Source organism: Mus musculus, chromosome 10 (genome assembly GCF_000001635.26).
Source record: "Mus musculus strain C57BL/6J chromosome 10, GRCm38.p6 C57BL/6J".
Taxonomy (NCBI): Eukaryota; Metazoa; Chordata; class Mammalia; order Rodentia; family Muridae; genus Mus; species Mus musculus.
This window is the reverse complement of record NC_000076.6, coordinates 75,975,956-76,001,138: the sequence shown is the minus strand read 5'-3', so window position 1 is coordinate 76,001,138 and position 25,183 is coordinate 75,975,956. Positions and strand designations below refer to the sequence as shown.

The following is a 25,183-nucleotide window of genomic DNA, read 5'->3' as shown; positions in this document are numbered from 1 at the left end:
GCCTATAGTAAAAGCTTCTCTTCATCAGCTATACCTTGGAGCGGTCATGCCGTCAGTTTATACACGGAGGATTGTTGATAAAATAAACCATCCATTGGGACCTTTGGTTTGGAAGTGGGGAGGGTCTTTTTTTCTCTTTCTTTTTGGTCTGAAGAGGAACTGAAGAGACAGTTCGAATAATCGTCTCAGCCCAGAGACAGTGAAGGAATCTACCACTGTGATTTAATACAAAGTGTGGGCTCTCTCTGTGGACAGAGGCCAATGGAGGGGCAGTTTCCTAGAGGCATCTATGCAGCAGAGGGGTTTTTATCACTTCCACAAGCTTAATGGGGGGGGGCAGCTTCGTCTGGCAGGGACAGAAGTTTTACAAAGGGAAGAAAACAAAGGAGATAAATTCCTTTCCCTCCCTGCACACAACATTGAGTTTAGATCAACCCTACTGGGCAAGAGATCATCTCTCAGGGAAGAGATGATGGCCCCGTGTGAACTCCTGATACACAAGAGACATCGCTAAGGCCGATCTTGTAAAGATATCTACGGCATGAAGACATCCCCTCCCACCATTCCACGTGAACACCCACCTGCTCGTTCACCCTCTTGCAAAAGACAGCCAGCAGAAAGACGGCAGTCATGCTCGGGGTCAGACAGCTCTTAAGAACCTGCATGTACTCGAACAGTATCTCATTGGGGGCCATTTCTATAATGGGGATCCAGACAATGGTGACGGCGAGCAAGATTATAACAAAAAACCTGTGAATAAAGCCAACACTCAGTGATGACTTGAAGATATTCCTCCTGCAAAGGAAAAAAAATCCTAACTAGTAGCTTTTCCTTAGTTGTTTGTGTTTATTTTTATGACTACTACTGTTGTAGTTCTGACCTATTTGGGGGAAAGCTTGGTTGCCTGCTGAGAATGTATATTCTTTGGTGTTTGAAAGAAATGCACTATGGATGTCTACTAGAATCTATTCCATCTATGAGGCCTGCCATTAAAATCAGATGTTTCTGTTTGTTTTCTGGGTAGAGTAAGTTGGAGAGACTGGACTTTTGACATCACCCACACTATTAAGTTGGGACTAGTCTGTTTCTTTGTATCTGGTGGTGTTTATTTTATAAAGTTGAGTTCACCGGGATTCTTCTTTAGATCATTATGAAATGATTCTCTTCATCCTTTCAGGTTAACTTTGAGGTCTATGTTGTTCCAATAGTAATACCTCCTTATTTCCTAGTTCCAATTGCTTGGAATGTTTTTCCCCATCTTTTACATTTTGGTGGTAAAATACATGTTTTGAGGCAGCGAAGAGATGAGTCTGGTTGAGATTTTTTTTTTACCTCAATCTCTGAAGGCACAAGGTCTCTGTGCTCACAGATTAGCACTGGGAAACCAGGAATATGAAACACATATCCTTGTCTCTTCAAAGGAAGAGATATATAACCTGTGTTCTGCCCACAAAGCTTGGAATAGAGGTGGCTAATGGGCTGGTGATCTGTGCTATGTGTAGGGCCTGGCAGTACTTGGCTCCCCTAGACTGTTATATTTACCTCAGTCATTCTCCCTAGAACCTTGAATGTTGTTTCTTAGTCAGTAGAACCCACCTTTGTGGGAGGAGTCACATATACTTTACAGACAGGAGCAGAGGTGGTTAATAGCCTGATGACCTTTGTGCTACCTGTATGACTGAGACCACACTGAATCCTCCCCCAGGCCCTTAAGATGGCACTAGTAGTCAATCTATAGAACCCATCTTTACAGAAGAGATCCGAAGTGGAAATTTCTGGTTATGTCATGAGATGCAGACTCGTGTGATGTTTTGCTGAAGCGGGCCCGTGAGAGGACATGTGACATTGGAGAGAGTATAAACAGGACTTAACAGACAATGGTGGAATGCTTGTGTAGCGATGCCTCATTGGTCTTGAATCTTCACTGATCTTTACTTCGCTGAGGGAGGCACAGGGCAGAGAACTTCTCCTGGCGTCCTCACTGGTTCTGGTCACTCCCAGTGACTCCTGCTGATTCAACAGAGGCCTGGCTCTTTTTGCTGGATCCTGCCACCCGTGCTGATCTGTGTTTGGTGACATTTTTTGAATTGGACTGCTGGTATCCTGACAACAGAGATTGGAATCACCACAAAGAACTACTTCTAGACAGGTCCACATCCCTTTGTCCTATTTACCATCTTTTTTCTCCCCTGCCTTTGGACAGTGGGCTAGAAGGGGGGCCGAAACATTTGAAAACCCTTATTTAGGTAGGTTTTGAAGTATCTAAGCCTACAGAGACCACATGTACTTTACAATGAGTTTTGATGTGGTCATGCCTTAAGCTTTATACTGTGCACACAGAATTAAGCTGCCACCAGGAAGCTTTTTTTTCCCAAAATTTTGTTGTACTCAAATATGAAAAATAAACTGTTCGGTGTCTGAGACTCAAGTTTAAACTAAAACTGGCTACTGAGTCGTGTTGGTTTTGGTTTGGAGACAAAGTCTCTCTCTCTCTTTGGTTTTTTTGTTTGTTTGTTTGTTTGTTTGTTTGTTTGTTTTGGTTTTTCAATACAGGGTTTCTCTGTATAGTCCTGGCTGTCCTGGAACTCACTTTGTAGACCAGGCTGGCCTTGAACTCAGAAATCCCCCTGCCTCTGCCTCTCGAGTGATGGGTTTAAAGGTGTGCGCCAGCATGTCCAGCTATGAGTTGTATTGAAACAGACCTCCTTCTTGCCTCATGGGGACCCACACTCTGCTGCATGTGATGTTTGCTGGGATACCACATACCACATGCACACACCAATCTGCCAGTCTGTATCTCTTTATTTCAGAATCAATGCCATTAGTATTCAGCGTTCTTGAAGTAAGCCCTAATTACTGACACTTTGCTGAGTCGGCTGTGTTTCACATTTTCTTATTTTTCATCTGCTTACTGGCTCTTCTGTGTTTTTCTTTCTCTTCAGTCCAAAGGATTCTTTCAAATACAGCCTGTAGAGCTGGCTTAATAGACATAAACTCCTGTAAACAGTTTTTTATCATGGGGAGATGTCTTAGTTAAGGTTTTACTGCTGTGAACAGACACCATGACCACAGCAAATCTTTTAAGGACAAATTTTACTTGGGGCTGCCTTATAGGTTCAGAGGTTCAGTCCATTATCATTAAGGCAGGAACATGGCAGCATCAAGGCAGGCATGGTGCAGGAGGAACTGAGAGTTCTACATCTTCATCTGAAGGCTGCTAGGAGAAAACTGGCTTCTAGGCAGCTAGGATGAAAGTCTTAAAGCTCACACCCACAGTGACACACCTACTCCAACAAGGCCACACCTTCTAATAGTGCCACTCCCTGGCCTGAGCATGTACAAACCATCACAGGAAGTTTTTCTTTCTCCCTCTATTATAGAAGATAATTTTCCTGGGTATAGTAGCCTGGGTTGGTAGTTTTGTCTTTCAGAATTTGAAATACTTTATTCCAAGCACCTCCTTGTTTTTAAAGTTTCTGTTGAAAAGTACGCTATTATTCTGATGGGTCTTTGATTCTGTCTTGCAACTTTAAATATACTTTCTTTGACCTATATATTTAGTACTTTAACTATAATATAACATGTGGAGAGCTGACTTCCTTATTTAATTCAGTCATTTGTGTTCTCCTGAAATTCATTCAAGAGTTTGTGTCTTCTTTGGGTCTTTGAACACAATTGTAATCATTCATTTGAATTCTTTGTTTGGAATTTCATCTAATTCACGCTCATCAGAGGCTTAGTAATTTTTTTTGAATGGGGGATCATACTACCTTGCTTTTCATGTGTCTTACGTGTTGATCTTTGTGCATCTAGGGTTAAGTCACAAAGTTAAATTACGCCCATTCTTTTCATTACAGTGTTTCCAGTATTTAAGAAGAACTAGATCCGGGGGCTGGAGAGATGGCTCAGTGGTTAAGAGCACTGGCTGCTCTTCCAGAGGTTCTGAGTTCAATTCCCAGCAACCACATGGTGGCTCTCAACCATCTGTAAATGGATCTGATGCCCTCTTCTGGTGTGTCTGAAGACAGCTACAGTGTACTCATATACATTAAATAAATAAATAAATAAATAAATAAATCTTGGCTATTGATCTGTTTGTGGTGCATTATGTTGAAGAAGAAAAGGAGGAGGTGGAAGGACGGGGAGAAGAAGAAGGAGAGGGGGAGCGGGAGGAAAGAAGGAGGAGGAGGAGGAGAAGGAGAAGAGAAGGAGAAGGAGAAGAAGAAGAAGAAGAAGAAGAAGAAGAAGAAGAAGAAGAAGAAGAGGAGGAGGAGGAGGAGAGGGAGAAGGAGGAGGAAGAGAAAGAGAGGGAGGAGGGGGAGAGGTAGAGGAAGAAGAAGAGGAGGAGGAGGAAGAGGAAGAGGAACTAGATTGTCTTACAGCAAGGCGTCCCTTTCCCCTGGTAGACCACTAGACTAAATTCTCAGTATTCCACAGATAGTAGAATACTCCATGCTGCTGCTACTGCTGCTGTTGCTGCTGACCAGTCTCAGATCTCCTGGCATTCTTTCCTGGGCTCTCAGAAATGCCTGTCACATACAGATGCCAGTCCCTAAGTAGTCCTGCATGGGTAAGGTCATAGACTGGTCACAGCTCTAAGGGGCTGTGTGCCACTTGGAACCTGAGTCGACATTCCCCCTCCAGACTCTGGGTCTGACCGAGCTTTCACCTCACTGTTATTATGTGGCTTTGGTTGACTTGGGTCGGGTTTGCTTGCTTGCTTGCTTGATTGATTGATTTAAAGGGGGAAAGAAGGGCCACAGAGTTAGGTAGGCAGGGAAACAGGGAGCATCAAGGAAGAGTTAGAGGAGGGGAAAAGTGTGACTGTACTATAATGTTTGAAAAAAATGTTTTTCCCAATTAAAAAAAGAAAAGTGAAAGTTGCTTTTAACAGTTTTCCTCAGGTTTAAGTAAAATAATAGTTCAGCTTATATAAATATCCTTTGATGGACTGTTTAGGAGAGGTACCTTACACTATGCTCATTTTTATACTTATTATAATCAATAGTTCTTTTGTTAAACCACATGGAAACAGTACTCTTGTGACAACCAGCGCCTTACATTATCATCGCAAAACTTCATAAAAAACATTTCCACTCACACCCACACGGACTGAGAAGAGAAAAACAATGATTCTATGTCAAGTATTAACAGCCTCCTTTCCAGACAGTCGCTGACATCGCTGGCTGACCTGACTGGACACCTCACCTGCCAGCTATCATCAGCTCCTTCTCGGTGGCCGTGGGCCGAATCCAGGTATAAATGTTCAGCGTGAACAGGGCGCTGGAACTGTTGAAAATAGACGTCAAGGAAGACATGAGGGAGGCGCACACTGTGGACAGCATAAAGCCTTGCAGGCCTGGAAGGAAAAGAACACACTGCCTGGACTGACAGCTCCCTGACCAGGCCAGCGAGGGCCTCTGCCGCCAAAGGAATAGTGCAGCCTGGACAAACCTGGAGTGGAATCCCATCAAGGACGCCCCATGTTACATTTGTTCTCCGTTGGCGCCAGGACAACAGTTGCCTGCTGCTTCCTTACAGGATAACGGGAGCTACAGTTTCTCGGAGGGTTAGTCTGTGCCAGGTTGTCGTGCCCTTGCCTACTACAGCCCTGTGAGGTGGATTGTTTGTGCCCCAACTTGGAGATGTCCTTGCTATAGGCAGGAAGCATGGCTCTTCATCTGTGAAGTGGGCAGACAGTGCCTACCATGAGGATGTTAAGATGTAGGTGTTAGGCTGGAGGTTTTGGGATGGAGGCCAAGATGGCATGAACCAGGAGGTCCCTGCCTTTCTCTTCCGGTCCACAGCCTACCATCCCAAAAGCCCAGGGAGGATAGACCCCACAAAACAGTAGACAAAGCCGACACCTAGTATCAGATTCCAAAGTGACCACCGGACCTAAGACTCACTTACAGGACCCTAAACTCACCTAATAAATCTATGCCCATACCTTACCATCATACTACCACTTCTTCTTCCCTACCCTATAGAAAGCCCCTACCCCAGCTCAGGGGCAACTTCCCTGACCTCCTCCTGTGAGATCGGGGAAACCCACCAGAGAGCTGCCCCAGCAAACCCGCCTTTACACTTAAATTTGGCTCAGTTTGGCTTAGCGAGGCTGTGGAGCAGGTAAGTAGATGAGCTCACCCAGCATCCAGAGGAAGCATTCGCCCAACACTCCAGAGATGTCACAGCGTGTGCCACCACCTGCCAACACTCCAGAGATGTCACAGCGTGTGCCACCACCTGCCAACACTCCAGAGATGTCACAGCGTGTGCCACCACCTGCCAACACTCCAGAGATGTCACAGCGTGTGCCACCACCTGCCAACACTCCAGAGATGTCACAGCGTGTGCCACCACCTGCCGCCTGGTGGGAGGCTGCTCTGTTTGAATTTGATTTGTTTTGTTAGATTTTTTTCAAAACAGGATTTCTCTGTGTAGCCTGGCTGTTCTCTGTAGACCAGGCTGTCCGTGAACTCAGAGATTCACCTGCCTCTGGCTCCCGAGCGCTGGGATTAAATGCATGTGCCACCACTGCCAGGTTGAAAGTTTCTTTTGTGCTATCAGGAGAGTCCTAAGGTAACCAGCACCCTACCTGAAAGCTCACTGTGGCAGTGCCCCAACTAATTTTAGTGGGTCCTTCAGGGCTAGAAGACATAAGACTAGGATTCCAGAATTTTCCCTCCTTTAAGCACTGCCCTCCAGTCCCAGCCCTGGCTGCTCTAGGACAGGGTACTTCCCAAGGCTCAGGATCAGAATTAGACAGTTTCCTTCCTAGACTGTAGTGTGGCCAGTGTCTCCTTCAGTCTGTATCGGAGCTTATGGAAATGCTGATATCCAGGGATGCTGCCGACTTTTTTTTTTTCATGAGTTTGAGGATAGCACTGTTCTTGCTGGTGTTTTGTGTTCTAGGGGTTTACAACAAAGACTTAGGCCGTATGGAACCAGTTTCCGAATAAATGAGCAGGTGACCTAAATAATACAATCAAATGTGTATAGGCTGTGCCTCTGTGAGGATGTGTACTTCAGTGTGGGAAGGAAGGAGAGGGCGGAGGCTTCCAATGCTAACCCCTCCCAACACACAGCTTGCCTCTACGTGCAGCGTGATGGTCTGGCTGGTAAGGAAGCCATTCCTGGAGGCTCCTCTTACCTGCCTTCCCAAAGGCAGCCATGGAACCCTCGGTGGAAAGGTCCACTTCTTACCATGAGGCATCACTCCTAAGACCAGCACTGGGTAAGCCAGGGCACTACAACCGGTTCCTCGGCCACAGAACTTCTGGCATTCCGAAGGCACGACGCAGGCCACTTGATCTGCAGAGAGAAGTATGGGTTGGATCAACATCCGGGTCATAGTGCTCTCAACTCTGAGCTTGGGGGAGGGGAAGCAGATCTGGAACCGTACTCAGACAGATTGGTGTCAGACTCCTCATCCACCGTAGGCTTATCCAATCCAAGATCCTTCTTCTATACAAAGGGATAAAGAGCTGGGACTCGGGATCCAGGATGTCAAATGCTCTGTCCTTCTGCTGGTCCCAGAGCAAGCCACAGAATCTCTACAAAGCTTTCAAAGGTCCCAATGAAGTGTTAAGAAAGCCCTTGAACCATCCACCATGCACTAACGTTGGACCTTGGATCTCAGAAATTCACTACTCTTTGCCCCAAGATGGGCATAGTTCAACATGGTACGTTAGACTCCTCAAGTCATGGAGAGCAGAGAGGTCGATTTTCTAGTTATAAATATTCATGAGATCGCATGGCACTGCTTGATTACTGAAGAGCAGATGCAAAGAGTGAGTTGTTGAGTTGTTGAATCTCCTCTCTATTAAAGTGGGGTGGGGGTGGGGGGGGCACACAGAAAGAAGCATGTCTCGGGGCAGACAGACAGAAGGGTGAGGTAGAGTGAGAGATGGCTGCTGCTCATGTGACTGAACATAAGAGCTGTTCTCCATTTTCTTTGACCTTGACAGAGACACTTAGCAGCATGCAGTGCTAGAATTCACCCATGCTATCTGGACTGCTAGCAATACTTGCCAGAGAAACTGTTCCCTTACCTAACCAATAAGCAAGACTCGTTGCCTGAGAGACAGATCAAACTAGCAAAAGTCAGTCGACACAGGGATGAAATACATTATGGAATTCTGATCACTCATTAGGAGAGGCGGGCAAGTTAATAGTATTTAGTAGAAAGAATGTGGGCCTTTCTTCTGGTCTTTCTTACAGAAGCAGCCTCTTCAAGATTGTCTCTTGAGTTCCACTGGGAATGCCCAGTCTGGGGCTGTGAGAAACACTGTATCAAAGAGATCCCGGCTCAGCACCTGAGACACAGGCATGAGGCCTGCAATGGGACAGAGCAACCGGAACTCCTAAAGACTGTCTTCCAAAGTTGTGCTGGGCCTTTTGTGGGGAGGAACATGACTGTGTCATGGGAAAATGCATACATCTGTTTTACTTAACACCTTGGAATGCCTGTATTGCTGCCTGTCAATTCCAACACATTCTAAAGAGGCCCTCCAGGCAACCCCAATAAGCACTACACCTCGGGAGACACCGTATTTCAGATGTCCTCCAGGTCGCCAAGGGAGCCGTGACAGAATCAAGAATTTACCTGGGTACAAGATACGGCTGATCATGCCCGGCATCACCATGAGGAACATGGGCAGCAGCTTTAAGTAGCCGCACAATAGGCAGCCACCTTCCATGTGAAGCCTGCTCTTTCCTGCCAGAAACCGCTGGACAGAAACCTGCCAAGAACAGAAGAGTGGACAGGGTCGGAGGTGGATTGAGGCTGGGCCACCTCAGCACAGATGAGATACTTGTCTCTGCTGCGGCGGCATGCCGGGGTTTACTAAGATGCTCGGCCTTCATCCCTACATCTTTGGGCCATCCGGGGTTGGAGAGACGTAGGTTACAGATGAACACATCTTTCCCCATTGATATCTAATAAATGGGATGAGGTCATCGTGTATGTTTTGGGGCTCTCTGCTAGCAGTGCATACAAGCCGTGGAAATGGAAGGCTCGCAAGCCCCTGGCACGGGGAAGACTTCCTCTTCTCTGCCACCCAGAAGGAGTAGGCCCTTATGACTGATGAGGGTGAAGGTAAGGCTGTGGAAATAACCAAGGGTTCAGGTGAAGCTTCCTTGATCAAAACTGAAATGAGCTCCTGCAGCCTTCCTTTCTCTTCTCCCCCACCCCCACCCCCATTCCCAGAGAGCCCTGGCTTCTTGTCCTGGAACTCACTCTGTAGACCAGGCTGGCCTCAAACTCACAGAGATCCGCCTCCCTCCATCTCCTGATGCCCGGATCAAAGGCCGTGCCACCACTGCTGGCTCTACAGCCTTTTCTTTTCTTTCTTTCTTTTTTTTTTTTTTTTTTTTTTTGGTTTTTCGAGACAGGGTTTCTCTGTATAGCCCTGGCTATCCTGGAACTCACTTTGTAGACCAGGCTGGCCTTGGACTCGGAAATCTGCCTGCCTCTGCCTCCTGAGTACTGGGATTAAAGGCGTGAGGAAATGCCTTCATGAGACTCAGCTGTAAGGCATTTTCTCAGTTAGTGATCAAGGGTGGGAGGGCCTATTGTGAGTTGTGCCATTCCTAGGCTGGTGATCCTGGGTTCTATAAGAAAGCAGGCTGAAGCCAGGCGGTGGTGGCACATGCCTTTAATCCCAGCACTCGGGAGGTGGAGGCAGGCAGATTTCTGAGTTCGAGGTCAGCCTGGTCTACAAAGTGAGCTCCAGGACAGCCAGGGCTGTACAGAGAAACCCTGTGTCGAAAAACAAACAAACAAACAAACAAACAAACAAAAAAGCAGGCTGAACAAGTCAGGGGAAGCAAGCCAGTAAACAGGATTCCTCCATAGCTTCTGCATCAGCTCCTGCCTCCAAGTTCCTGCCCTGTGTGCGTCCCTGTCCTGACTTCCTTTGGTGATGAACAGCTGTATGGGAGTGTAAGCTGAACAAACCCTTTCTTCCCCAACTTGCTTCTTGGTCATGATGTTTTGTGCAGGAATACAAACCCTGACTAAGACAATGCCCATGGTGACTTAAAGGCGCGGATATAAAATAGTATGTACACTGGGAAATTATTGTGTCTAGAAGAAAAAAAAAAAAACCCACCACGAGTAAACTGTGTGGTAATGTGATTTAGCAGTAAGAGGATCAGCAGATAGGATTTCCCTTTTTCTCGCCCCATCTTCTTTATTTTTAATGTATACTTTTAATGACTGGGAAGAATGGAATTATAACACTGCCCCATGTGAGAGAGCTGTGGGCAGCTGCCTCTGGCCTTGGGGTGGGCAGGTGCCAATGCTGAGGGTATGGAGGAAACATGGGCAACAGTTCCTGACCACAGAACATCTGATCTCCCATGGGAAGTACCAAACTTGAAATGGTGTAAAAGAAACACTGTGGAAACCACCATCACCATTAAAACACATCTTCTTGAGATTACAGAGAGAAAGAGGGTTCCATGCCTAAATAAAGGGAAGAGAGGGCTTTTGTAATTACTGAACTGGGAGGAAATGGAACAGTTGGTCTCCTGTGGAGCCAACAACACAAAGGTTGTTGAGGCTTCCTAAGCTGAGAGAAATGACATAACTCTGTCTACTTGGAGTCCTAAGCTCGCCAGCCTATTGTCTGCTCTAACTGACAGAAGGATCACATTAAAATGCTGGTGAGCCGAGCTGTTTACAGTTTTCTTTTTCCTTCTTATTCAATTAAAAGTTTTTATTAGGGCACTTGTCTGGCATTGGCACCATCATGGCTTCCATCCCCAGCATGGCAAGTTTGCTTTCTCTTAGACAATTTCCTTCACAGTGCAGGCAGTTATGGATTCGACTCCCGTGCTTTTAAAAAGTTAAGTGGCCTTATGTTTTCAACACGGAAACAACATAAAGTAGATTAATACTCCTCCTGTCTTCCATGTGATTCAGTGTCTTCAGGCAAACTGTGGGGTCAACCTTATTTTAGATGGGGTGGTGGTGGTGGTGATGATGATGGTGGTGATGATAGTGAAGATGATGATTATAATGCTCAGAATCAAATCCAGAACCTTGAAAGCTAAGTAGAAACTCTATGACTGAGTTACAACCCTAGCCCTTGATTTCACTGAATAAGATCATTTTTAGACTTTGAAAATTTCACATGTGTCTACAATGAAATATGATCATAGCCATTCCACATTGCCACTCTGAAATTACCTCTGGACCACCTCCAGCACATTCCGTCCCCACCCCCAACCCCCTCCCCCACGTTTCTTTGATTTTTTTTCATAGTAAGTCACTAAATCCTGTCTGTGCATGAGTATAGAACCATCCACTGGAGTATGGGCAACCTACTGTGGCCACACCTCCAAAAAGAATAATTCTCCTTCCACAGACGCTATCAACTGCAAATAGCTCCTCCATTAGGGGCAGGGACTCATGAGTTCCTCCCTCATCTGTACTAGAATTTTGGCTGGCTTGATTGGTCAGCAATATAAAAAATAAAACTGATAAAAATCAACAGCATGAATGAAAGAAAGCCAACATGGAAAAAGCAGAGGCAGAGGAAGGGAGAGAGGAGAGATCAACACCCACTTAGGATGTTTGAAAAAAATCAGTGCGCCACCATGCCTGGCAATAAATAAATCTAAAAAAAAAAAAAAAGAAAAAAAGAAAAGAATAGAAAAAGCCATGGGGAGACACTATTTTATGATGATCTCAGAATAAGCCGGGCAGTGGTGGCACACACATTTAATCCCAGCACTTGGGAGGCAGAGGCAGGGGGATCTCTGAGTTTGAGCCCAGCCTGGTCTACAGAGTGAGTTCTAGGACAGCCAGGACTACACAGAGAAACCCTGTCTCAAAAACCCAAAAAAAAAAAAAAAAAAAAAAGAAATGTTTCAACTTTGGGTGATTAGTAACGTTCTTCAGTGTCAGCTATAGATAATTGCTTCTGGGAAGTGGAGCCTGAGAACCTTAAGTTATGAGCAAAATGGAGACAGGACACAAAATAGCTACCTTTATGTTAAAAGAAGCAGGCCTCAGTAGAGGCCAGTAATACATACAAAGGTTTAAAATGAAAAAGAACAGGTTGGACATAAATAAATTCAAAAATGTTTGGAGAGGGACCAAGAGCACCAGGAAGCTCAATGCTACAGCCAGGGTGCACACTGGGAGAGAGGATATGAGTGTTAAGGAGATTAGCACCATAGAGAAAAGGCCCGATCCACCCAAGCTAGAACAAAGCAAGACTCACCCAGCTAAGCTTCCAACTCTGGAAAGACAACCTAAGGCATTTTCTGCTCCTAGAAAGCAAATGAATTTTTGTTTTGTTTGCTTGCTTCCTTGCTTGCCTGTTTGCTTGTTTTTTGAGACAGGGTTTCTCTGTGTAGCCCTAGCTGTCCTGGAACTCACTCTGTAGACCAGGCTGGCCTCAAACTCAGAGATCCACCTGCCTCTGCCTCCCAAGTGCTGGGATTAAAGGTGTGTGCCACCTTTAAAAAAAGCTGCTAAAAGATGCAGTTCTCAAAGGGGCCAGGATCCATCCTGAGCTGGGGAGCAGAGTTTGGCTTTGGAAGCATGAAGAATGCAGCAGTGAGTGGATTTGTGGGCTCTTCCTCCGGTCTCAGAGAGCAGTTGAAGCCAGAGAGTGTGTGGCAGGGAGGGAGGCCCTGGGTAAATAAATGTTCAGAAAGGGCAAGAGCCCTGAGAGGCCATTGCAATGACACTGTGAAAGTGAATCCTGGGTTTCAGTGAAGACCTCAAGATGTTAGAGATGCCAGAGCCGTGGGAAATCTTCCGGAGGGAGCTTCACACAGGGACTGGAGCATCCCGGAGATGGACCTTGCAGGCTGCAAAGCTTGTAGAACATAAACATTCGAGCCCTGGAACACCAGTTAGGTAATTACGGGATTTGCTGTTTGTTCTGAGGGTTTAACGGTTCTGGTTCTCTAATGCTGTCTCTAAACTGTGCTTCCTAGAGAATTACATCACCTTCCCCTTCCCTTTCCTCCTTCCAGTCCCTCCCCAGCTACCCTCGAGCCAGCCCCTCCCTCCCACGGAGAGCCCTACCCTCAAGTTGATCGATTCTTCTTTATTATTGCTAAATACATAGGTGTGTCACGTGTATGCACAGATCTGTGCAAAATACAACCTGCTGAGTCTAAACAAACACATGATATAACAAGCTACAAGACCAGGCACATGCCATCACACACATGACATAACAAGCTACAAGACCAGGCACATGCCATCACACCTAGGCTGGACAAGGTCCCCAGCAGGAGGGAAAGATTCCCACGAGTTGTCAAAGAAGTCAGGGACAGCCCTTGCTCCCAGTGTTATGATTCTCACAGGAACACCCAAGCCACTCCGCCATAACATATCTGGAGAAGACCTAGGTCAGACCCCTCTAGGTTCCCTGATCTCTGCAAGCTCTCATGAGTCCCAGTCAGTTGATTCAGTGGGCTGTGTTCTCCTGGTGTGTCCCTGACCCCTCTGGTTCCTCCAATCCTTCTTCCCCGACCAATTAATGTTGTTCCCACCCCTTGTCAAAGAGGCTTCTTTTTGCAGCGGATACAGACCACTACAGATGCTGTCTTAGTGTTTGGTTGCTGTGAAGAAACACTATGACCACGGCAACTCTTATAAAAGAAAGCATTGAGCTGGGGCTGGTTCACAGTTTGGTCTATTATCATCATGGTGGGGAGCATGGTAGCATCTGGGCAGACATGGTGCTAGAGAAGTAGCTGAGAGTTCTACGTCTAGACCCAAAGGCAGCAGAAAGAGAGACACTGGACCTGGTTTGGGCTTTTGAAATCTCAAAGCTCTCTCCCAGTGACACACTTCCTCCAACAAGGCCACACCCATTCCAACAAGGCCATACCTTCTCCAGCAGTGCCACTCCCTGAGATTACACAATCAAATATATGAGCCTATGGGGGCTATTCTTACTCAGACCACCTCAGTTACCCAAAACCAACTGCAATATGGCTCCTCTACCTAAGGCTCATGAAACACTGAAGAAGAGAAGGTAGAAATTTTGTAAGAGCCAGAGGATTGACATGTTTCTTCTAGATGTGTCAAGAAAGCTGCAGCCACAAAAAAAAAAAAAAAAAAAAAAAAACTCAACAATATAGCTGCTTAAGCAAAGCCTGACAAATGATACCACCAGCCAACATGCCCCACCCCTAGATGAATGTTATAAGCAGTCAATGGCTATTGAGAAAAGGAGAGTCATTCCTCTTCAGTCCCAGCCCCACCCCTGCCCCCGCCCCCCATAGGCTATCTAATCCCAAGTGGTCAACCCTGAGCACACACCTGTGAGCAACACTGGAATCAGCAGGAGATATATATATATATATATATATATATATATATATATACATATATACATATATACATATGTATATATATATGTATGTATATACCACACACACACATATATATAATGATAATATTTTAAAAATATTTTTAAAAGGCCATGAACTGAAGGGAACATAGGAGGAGTGGGAAGAGGGAAGAGAAGGGGGGTATAAATTATGTAAATACAGTACTCATATGAAATTCTCAAAAAAAAAAAAAATTTAAAGGCGGGCTGGAAAGATGGCTTAGTGGTTAAGAGCTCTTCTGAAGGTCCTAAGTTCAAAATCCCAGCAACCACATGGGAAAAAAAACAAACAAAAACAAAAAATATTTAAAGGCATAAAAGACATCAGTAATTTATAAAACAGAAACACACATGGAAGTTTCATATAAAGCTAAGGCCTCCAAATCACAAAAGCTAGAGAGTACTTCAAAAACATGTTATCACGGCTAAAGCATCATAAATACTTAAACAAGAGTAGATTTCACCATTTATATCACCGAGGGGAAAAAATCAGAGTACTTTTAACAGTGTTAAATGAGGCAACAATTCCAGATTAGGAGGCAAGCCATGAGTAAGCAGACAAGCCCCAGTGGCCGGCATATGCAGGGACACTAAAGGACAGTCACTACAGTGCTCATGCATTTAATTACCTGATCGGCACACCCGTAGAACAGAGAGACAGTGGTGGCCCCTAAGATGAGTCCAGGCCAAGGAATGTCTCCAGAGACACAGCTTCGGAAGATGTGGAAAGCATCCTGACGGGGCAGATAGCACTCTGGCTGGGCAGTCCAGTTCCCCTGCTGGGTCTTGCTTGGGATGGCTTCCATGTACTTACTCACCAGCTTCGGATACCCTCCAACTTCATAAAAGGCTTTGGAAACAAAATCAAAGAGAAAAAAAAAGTCTTTATCAGTTTCTTGATGAGTACCATAAACAACACAACTGAAGACCCAAGACCCAACACTGGAAATAAGAGCCAGTGTGACCATCTGTCTCCCACTATAAAATGTAAGAGTAGCATATGATCAAGGCATCATGGGAGAGAGGAAAGACTAGCTCTTCCACGAGAAGAACTTCAGTGGACACTGGATTGTGTGCTCGGAACCCCACCTCCTTTACCTGGTTTCAGAACCCTTCTTTCGGAGGTGTGCATGCTTTAAGTGGCATGGGTCAAATTGTCCCCTTTCCCAGTCTTCCAGAGGACCCTGGCTTAGCTGTCATTCCCTGTCTCCTGGTCAGCGACCAGTAAGTGAGGAATACACACAAGCGCCTTGCTGGACTAGAGAATATACTTTAGGATGCTGCTGAAGCTGTCAGAAGTATTACTTCCTCTGGGTTCTTGCTAGTGCAACATCTGGGAGATCTTTTGCCTACCTGGTCCATTCATAACCCTGGGTCCAGCCATGCCTGAAGGCCTAGAATTTCTATCCGTAGAAACTAAAAACGTTGGCTTCACACCAGTTTTTAACTGAAATTCCCTCATAAATTATCTAAAGAATCTTGGTTTAAAAATAGATTAACATTCTTTTCCATTAAATGCCAAGAAAATGTTACACATCTTAGTTAAACTTTCCTCCATGTCAAAGACCAGCTTTGGCATCACAGGTAAACCGAGGCAGGCAGTTAATGGGGGGTCAGCACTGAGAGTCAGTCCAGATACTGAGAGAGGCTGCTGGCTATGGCAGCCAGTTATTAGAGAAAAGAAAGGAAGAAAATCAAGCACACACACACACTCACACACACTCACACACTCTCACACACAATCACATACTCATATACACAATTACACTCACACACACACATACACACTCACACACACATACACACACACACACAAACACACTCACACACACAATTACATACTCTCACACACTCTCTCACACACTCACATACACACTCATACACACACTCACACATACACTCACACACTCACATATTCATACATACAATTACACACTCACACACACACTCACATACACACAATTACACACTATCACACACTCATACACACTCAAACATTCACATATTCATACACACAATTACACACTCTCACACACACTCACATACACACTCACATACAATTACACACTATCACACCCTCACATACACACAATTACACACTATCACACACTCACATACACACTCATACACACACTCACACATACACACACACACACACACACACACACACACACACACACACACACAATGCCTGAAGCAAAAGGCAAGCTCCAGCAATTTATTTCTTCTCTTAATCCCTCCTTATACCCCTTAAGACAAAGTTTTTTCTATTAGGCAGAAAATTACCTCATAACCACAAGTTACACATTTTCCAGGGACAGTTACCACAAAAACATATTCTTTGAAAACAGATTAAAATCATTAGGCAAAAGGAAATCACAACAGGATATCGATTACATATTTCTTATATAAAGCTTATATCTAACTTAACAATTCTCACCAACCTTTCTTTCCACAAGCTCATTGTGATAGCAAAGCAGTAACTTTTTGGTCACATATTAACAAGGTTTAAGCAGGTCGAGTCTATAGCAGCAAGCGTCTCCCTTTGCTTGGGTGACAATGACCTGTACTTACTATGGAGCAGGCCATCTATCTCACATTACATTTCTGAAGTCCTGATCAGCGTGGCTGGCTAGTCTTCCTTTCTTGTACCCATAATAGAATTATTTGCTCTTTATTATAACCTGGTACACAGCGAAAACCTGTTACCTCATCCCTAGATCACAAGATCAAGGAACTCAGGCTTAACCTAGAGTGGATGCTTTCTTCGTTCATTTTAACCTGTCCCAAGCCTGTTCTTGCCTCTACAATTACATGCTTGTGATGCACGAACACTCACTGTGCTCCCTTCTCTAACTCAAGCCAAACTATCAGGAAGGCACAAACTTCATTCTTGATTCTACCTTAAAACTTTCTATTACCTGTCCTAACTTCTTAACTTTATGCTTTCTATCAACTACCCTAAACTCTCCCAAAACTATTTAAATCAAGCTAACTTCCTAAGACTACTTAAATCAAGTCAGAACATTCATCTTCGTATTGATCTGCAAGACATTTGCCCAACAGAGTGGGCTATCACCCAGGAAGTAATCTCTCCAGGCTATAGCCAGTGAGAGTCTCCTGATGTCCACTCACACCATGCCAAATGAATGCGGAGTGTGGCTGTGATGGTTTGTATGTGCTCTGCCCAGGGAGTGGCAGAATTAGAAGGTGTGGCCTTGTTGGAGTGGGTGTGGTCTTGTTGAAGTGGGTGTGTCGCTGTGGGTGTGGGCTTTAAGACTCTCATCCTAGCTACCTGGAAGCCAGTCTTCTGCTAGCAGCCACAGATGAAGATGTAGAACTCTCAGTTCCTCCTGCACCATGCCTGCCTGGATGCTGCCTTGTTCCCGCCTTGATGATAATGGACTGAACCTCTGAACCTGTAAGCCAGCCCCAATTAAATGTCCTCACAAGAGTTGCCTTGGTCATGGTGTCTGTTCACAGCAGTAAAACCCTAACTAAGGCAATGGCAATGACAAACATGAGAAGGTTCCTGAACAGAACAGCAATGGCTTGTGCTGTAAGATCGAGAATTGACAAATGGGACCTAATGAAACTCCAAAGTTTCTGCAAGGCAAAAGACACTGTCTATAAGACAAAAAGACCACCAACAGACTGGGAAAGGATCTTTACCTATCCTAAATCAGATAGGGGACTAATATCCAACATATATAAAGAACTCAAGAAGGTGGACCTCAGAAAATCAAATAACCCCCTTAAAAAATGGGGCTCAGAACTGAACAAAGAATTCTCACCTGAGGAATACCGAATGGCAGAGAAGCACCTGAAAAAATGTTCAACATCCTTAATCATCAGGGAAATGCAAATTAAAACAACCCTGAGATTCCACCTCACACCAGTGAGAATGGCTAAGATCAAAAATTCAGGTGACAGCAGATGCTGGCGAGGATGTGGAGAAAGAGGAACACTCCTCCATTGTTGGTGGGATTGCAGGCTTGTACAACCACTCTGGAAATCAGTCTGGCGGTTCCTCAGAAAATTGGACATAGTACTACCGGAGGATCCAGCAATACCTCTCCTGGGCATATATCCAGAAGAAGCCCCAACTGGTAAGAAGGACACATGCTCCACTATGTTCATAGCAGCCTTATTTATAATAGCCAGAAACTGGAAAGAACCCAGATGCCCCTCAACAGAGGAATGGATACAGAAAATGTGGTACATCTACACAATGGAGTACTACTCAGCTATTAAAAAGAATGAATTTATGAAATTCCTAGACAAATGGATGGACCTGGAGAGCATCATCCTGAGTGAGGTAACACAATCACAAAGGAACTCACACAATATGTACTCACTGATAAGTGGATACTAGCCCAAAACCTAGGATACCCACGATATAAGATACAATTTCCTAAACACATGAAACTCAAGAAAAATGAAGACTGAAGTGTGGACACTATGCCCCTCCTTAGAAGTGGGAACAAAACACCCCATGGAAGGAGTTACAGAAACAAAGTTTGGAGCTGAGATGAAAGGATGGACCATGTAGAGACTGCCATATCCAGGGATCCACCCCATAATCAGCATCCAAACGCTGACACCATTGCATATACTAGCAAGATTTTATCGAAAGGACCCAGATGTAGCTGTCTCTTGTGAGACTATCCCGGGGCCTAGCAAACACAGAAGTGGATGCTCACAGTCAGCTAAAGGATGGATCACAGGGCTCCCAATGGAGGAGCTAGAGAAAGTATCCAAGGAGCTAAAGGGATCTTCAACCCTATAGGTGGAAAAACATTATGAACTAACCAGTACCCCTGAGCTCTTGACTCTAGCTGCATATGTATCAAAAGATGGCCTAGTCGGCCATCACTGGAAAGAGAGGCCCATTGGACACGCAGACTTTGTGTGCCCCGGTACAGGGGAACGCCAGGGCCAAAGGGGGGGAGTGGGTGGGTAGGGGAGTGGGGGTGGGTGGGTAAGGGGGACTTTTGGTATAGCATTGGAAATGTAAATGAGCTAAATACCTAATAAAAAATGGAAAAAAAAAAAAAAAAAAGAGTAAGAAGCAATCCTGGGATGAAGTCTCTGGAGTGGTGCCTCACCAGAGCATACCCAGTGCAGCCAAGCAGGACCGTGGGCTGTCTCCAGGGAGCTCACTTGCCCACTGTGGCTCTTCCTGCATGGCGCCCACCACCTCCAGAACTTATGGCATTCTCCCTTAGGGTCCTGGGTGGCACAAAATCTTAACATCAAAGTAGTATTTAAAATCTACTAAAACATCTACTTAACTATGTTTTATTTTATCTTGGCACGTCAACGCATGTTCCCTTGAAACAGACTCAGTTTTTGTATGAATTCAGATCTATCTGGAAGTTAATATTCGCCAATGAAAGAGTATAAAATTAATAAAAGACACATCACTGAATTTCTGAAAAGAAAATTCACATCCAATAACAAAAGATAGAATACAAAATTATAACAGGAGAATATCTTTATGAACGTTGGGTGATTTAAATGCATTTTAACAAAATAGGAGAAGAAATAGAAAGTGACAAACTTGAACTTAAAATTTGAAATGTACAAATTATGTTATGTCTCAGACTGAGGGCTAGGGACGTGGCTCAGAGGATATGGGCACCTCTTGTATATTTATGAGGACCCAAGTGCAGATTCTCAGCAGCCACGGGAGAAGCCAGATATGTTGATTTCTGCACTTTAACTTGTTGTAGCTTTCTGTAATGAAAACGAAGCTTCATTGGTGAGGGGTGAGAACCACACCTGTCTGTGGGTCTAAGGATGAGTGTTTAGAATGTAGTTAGAAATGACACAGCTTTGAGGCAGTGGCAGTAATTAGTTCTCTAGGACCCATGGCCTCCTCGGCCACAGGGAGTGGGGTACGTCTACATTACTGCCTCTCCTATTGAGAGGGCCTTAAGTCTACCTGGGTTACACCCAAGATAAGTGTCATAACTGCACTTTGGTATTATCTTTCCATTTCTATCATTGTTGTGGTTCACACACATTACAGCTGGGTAGGAGTATTGATGACTCCTCCTGACCCCCCATAGCTCCTTCCAGTAATTAGAGTGCCCACCCCAACTGATACATCTCTGAGCAGCCCCTAAACCTACGCCTCAAGGAATGCCTCAGAAGAAGCTGGCAGAAAGATGGCAAGAGCTGAAAGGCTTGAAGGTCTTCTGTAAAATAGTGTCTTCTTTATATGGGAAGGAAGCTGAGCCCGTGAAATCTCGACAGTTTGAGCACCTAAACGAGGCCTGTTTGATGACATCACTAGTTGGTGTGCCCATGTGGGTGTGGGAAATGAGACTAATTTATTTCCTAACCCTACTCCAACCAGTGCTTGATGTTTTAAGACTTTAAGAATTTTGTTCATCTGATAGGCTGAAAGAGTATCTCACTTCTCAGTTTCGTTTGGCTTTTTAGTTTCAAAGGTCAACCTCTCATCCCTAGATGAAGAGCTACAGGTGATTTTTTGTTGTTGTTGTTTTTGTTTTTTGAGACAGGGTTTCTCTGTGTAGCCTTGGCTGTCCTGGAACTAACTTTGTAGACCAGGATGGCCTCGAACTCAGAAATCTGCCTGCCTCTGCCTCCTGAGTGCTGGAATTAAAGGTGTGCGCCACCACGCCTGGTGAGCTACAGGTGATTAACGGATGCTGAGACAGGGAGAATTAGTCCTCTGCAAGCCCTATGACGGGTTATCCAGTTCTGTTCAGTCAGTCTTAAACGCATTTGCAGATGAGCAACACTAGTGTGTTCATAAATTCACATGTGCATACATATAAAAATAATAATTTAAAAATCAGGGGTCATGAACGTGAGAAGGCACATCAGGGGACACAGGGAGGACGGAAATGGGATACAGTATCTACATATGAAATTCCCAAAAGAAGAAACATCAAAGTTGTAAGAGGCAAGTGTGGCTGTGTGACCACAGCCTTGTAGGGCTCATGTGAAGATGAGAGGAATTCTGGGCCTTTCTAGCCTAGCGTCAGGGAGTTAGAGTTGGGAATCCTAGCAAAAGTGCTAAAGCAAAACAACAGACTCTCCTCCTGCTTCTCGCCACACTTCTGCACATGCACACTCCTCCATCTTTTCCCAGCACCACCACATGCATGCATACAAACAACACAGAGACTGGCTCTCAGCCTGAAAGAACATATTTGCTTCCAGCTCACAACCATTCTCATGCATACATCAGTGGCCAAAAGGAAGTTCTGGGAAGAAATACAGTAAGCATCATGAGCCAGTAATAAAAAAGGAAACTAAATTAACCGAAAAGTGCTCAATCTTACCATATCTGGGAGTTAAGGAGTAAAACAACTCTGAGAAATGAGACACTTTTTCAGCCTGTTAAAATGAGCAAAACCGGCTGGAGAGATGGCTCAGCAGTTAAGAGCACTGGCTGCTCTTCCAGAGGTCCTGAGTTCAAATCCCAGCAACCACATGGTGGCTCACAACCATCCATAATGAGATCTGATGCCCTCTTCTGAGGTGTCTGAAGACAGCTACAGTGTACTTACATATAATAAAGAAATAAATCCTCTTAAAAAAAATGAGCAAAACCCTTACAGGCTGGATGAAAACCAGAAGAAGGGGGGTACATGTGTGTGTGCATGCGTGCGTGTGTGTGCATGTGTCACTTGTTACAGCTCAAAAGTCACTCTTGGTAAACAGTCTGAGCAAAGTGGGAACAAAAGGACTCTGCAAAAGGCTGCCTATCTCCACCCAGCTTACAGCTAGTATTAAATAGAGTGTTTAGTGTCTTCTCTCTGAGGCTGCACATATACCACAAGTGCGCCTGTCCCTTCCACTCTGCTGAACCCTCTGAATTGGCTATTTATTCTCATTTAGTACAGCCTTAACTCTTCCGGCTGTACTTTCTGTAAAGAACACTTTGTGTGAGCGCCAGAACTTTTGGATGAAGTGTGTGTGATTTACTCGTGAAGCAATCGTTGAGGTCTATGGGGACAGCAGGGTGTCCTGTGTGGCAGCGATTTGGGTGAGTAGAATCACACAGCAGGGGGTGGCTCTTCTGGACCTGAGCAGGCAAACGGAAGGGGCTTCCAACTGGAGACCAAGGACAACATATGGGCTGGGGAGGAGCGTGCTGGACCACAGCCCTGGAGTCCACCATCTGCACTTCACCACGTCACCCCCACCCCTTACCCCTGCAGTGAGGGTGCATGACCTTTGACCTGCTCTTGGGTTCTGACTAGTTCAGTCACTTCATCTTCACCCCCTTAAGATGCATAAGATGTGGCAGCTCATGACGCCCCCCTACCCCCCAGTGTAACCCTAGATTCAAAGATTTCGCCTGGGGGGATGGGATGGGAGGGGTGGGGTGTTTACTCACCATAACCCATTAACAAGGCTGAGCCCAAAATCATGATACCAGCTTGTAAGCTCTCAACGTAAGCCACAGTGGCCAGGCCACCTGAAGAGGAAGGAAAAAAAGAAAAGCCACAAGTACTTCCTGCTCATAGCAACCTCTCAGTTGCCTATGCGGTATGTCCTGCCCCCCACCCCATCTCCTTTCAGATTCCTTACAGATTTGCATCTGCTAAATCTAGCTCATCCCTCTCCCCCTCCCCTCCTTTCTTCCCTCCCTCTTTCCCTCCCTCTTTCCCTCCCTCTTTCCCTCCCATAATTCCTGGGCTTTGGGGGGATTTTTTTTTTTTTTCAGTTTTGCCAACTTTGGTGAACCAATAAAACTCCCACTAAAAGCAATGGGATAAATTCTGAGGGTGCTAACGCGATACAGTTTTTCAGAAATCTCACTGTTCTGTGCCTACACGTACATTTTTGTAGTGTAATAAGAGAGCAGTTGTGGGCAGTTCCCGAGTTAATGTGCCACTCGCTCGCCCGTTTGTTTCAGGTGTGTTTGTCTTGATTCACTAACGGTTCCTTCTTTTCCGTGTCCACATGATGTTATCCATCCCCAGACAGCAACAGCAACAGAAGACACATCGAAGCGGTAGAATAGTTACACTTTCTATGTCCCAATTTTCTTTTGCTCTCCATGGTTTTTAAATAAATAAAAAAATAAACTCTGACCAGTTTCCTAATCAAACATGTATATCTTTGATCCCAGAGACTCAGTCTGGAAGCGCCGGCCCTGGAGTCTACCCCCTCAATAGCACCTTCCCTCAGTCCCTGCCCACTGTCCTGGAACTCACTCTGTAGATGAGGCTGGCCTCGAACTCAGAAATCCGCCTGCCTCTGCCTCCTGAGTGCTGGGATTAAAGGAGTACGCCTCCACACCCCGCCCCTGCCCACTTTTAACAACCCTAACTTGTCTCCAAGCATCACCGCTAGGAAGAAAAAGCCAATTTAGACTCCTTGCCACTACTGGGAAACTTGCTGACCACTTTCTCTCCCTGATTCTCTCTCCTTGACCTCTGGTCACACTGTGTAGAATAAAAATGGCTGTTGAGAGCTTCTACCCTAGGCAGAGGCTGCAGATGTGAGATTTGCCTTTATATATATATATATAGCATAATATTTTTATTGACCATCTGGGAATTTCGCATAATGTATCCCCATGCTTCCTAGTTCTTCCAGGTCTGCCTCCACCCACCCTAATGGCCTCCCCAAGTAAAGAATAGATAGATGATAGATAGATAGATAGATAGATAGATAGATAGATAGATAGATATTTTTAAAGTCCAAGCTGTGTGGTCCATATAGGCACTAGAGCAGGTCAAACTTGCAAAGGTCTGCCCCTGAAACAGAAGCGAGTCCCTCCCCAACCCCTCTCCCTTCAGTAACCGTCAATTACGTCAATTGCATAGAGATACTCTTCAGCATCCCTGTCATTCGGATGTCCACACTCGGTGCTGCTGACGGAGGCCTTATTGATGTACTGTGGGCTCTGAGGCTTGAGAGGTGGGGCAGGGGGCGGGGAATATGGACCTAAGTAGCCTGTGCTGGCTGCCTCCCGAAACCATGTTGATGTCCATGGCCCATACTGCCTCCAGGGACCGCCCTGTCTGAGAATCGTCTTTCTAAAAGAGCCCATCTGAAGGCTTGAACAGGTGGCCTCCTCCAGAGCCTACCTCATTTCCCTTCATTTGCTTTGTGTGCTCCCACTTTGTCACCTGGCCACCCACAGTGTCATGCCCTATTTCCCCATAAATGTGATCGCTGCTGACCTGTCTATCAATCGCTCTTCAAGGAGATTGATCCAACCCAATATGATTCCTAGAGGTACCTCCGACCATTATTCTTCGTGACATCTACAGACTTGGGGAAGCCCCAGTAGTTCCTAGTACTCTGCTGAGTGAGTGTTGTCAGTATAAATTCCCGTGTGGTTAGAGCGACCTCACCTGTGATGGTATACATGCCGATGATCGTCAGCACGGTCAACATGGTCTGGTAAATATCAGTGTCCCAAACCATTTTCAAGAACATGGCGCCAAAGCCAATCTCCATCTGAAACGGGAGCAAGGTTAGCAGATGCACCTTAGTCTCCAGCAGAATTAACAAGCACCCCAATATGAAAGGAGCCTTGGAAGCCATGTGAAAGAGGTGGCCCCTGGGCTGTGTGGGGCAGCGGGCATGGGGGGATAAAGAGGGTGGGAGAGAAACCACCTTCTGCCAGAGTTCCAGTGCTCTGGGTGGGCAGATGGGGAGGGCTGCTCAGACTCTCCACGGTGGGTTTCTGTCTGTGTGAAGCTATGGACCCAGTCCTCAGGGAGGTGGACGGGGGCAATCCGAGGTCTCTGGGCCTCACAGAGGCCAGAGATAACAGGTTCTCAGTCCCAGACATCCAAGACGCCACTGTATGT

At 45.5% G+C, this 25,183-nt stretch overlaps 1 protein-coding gene across 13 annotated transcripts in view; it reads right to left on the bottom strand.

The window, feature by feature from the left end:
* Positions 1–25,183, bottom strand: part of Gm5134 (predicted gene 5134) — a 55,096-nt gene that overhangs the window by 8,453 nt on the left and 21,460 nt on the right. For 8 of the 13 annotated variants that reach the window (XR_001779540.2, XM_017314010.2, XM_017314014.2 and 5 more), the window contains 7 exons: positions 24,722–24,827; positions 22,750–22,830; positions 14,999–15,219; positions 8,609–8,744; positions 7,207–7,314; positions 5,209–5,359; positions 582–795 (listed from right to left, as the gene is read on the bottom strand). Coding sequence is in view for 10 of the 13 variants with exons in the window: in XM_017314010.2 (XP_017169499.1) it covers positions 582–795; positions 5,209–5,359; positions 7,207–7,314; positions 8,609–8,744; positions 14,999–15,219; positions 22,750–22,830; positions 24,722–24,827 (1,017 nt within the window). In the remaining 3 variants the exon portion in view is untranslated. Of the gene's footprint in view, positions 1–581; positions 2,104–5,208; positions 5,360–7,206; positions 7,315–8,608; positions 8,745–14,998; positions 15,220–22,749; positions 22,831–24,721; positions 24,828–25,183 lie in introns of those variants that run through there. The other 5 variants (XM_006513791.4, NM_198635.3, XR_871715.3 and 2 more) reach the window with 4 other exon arrangements.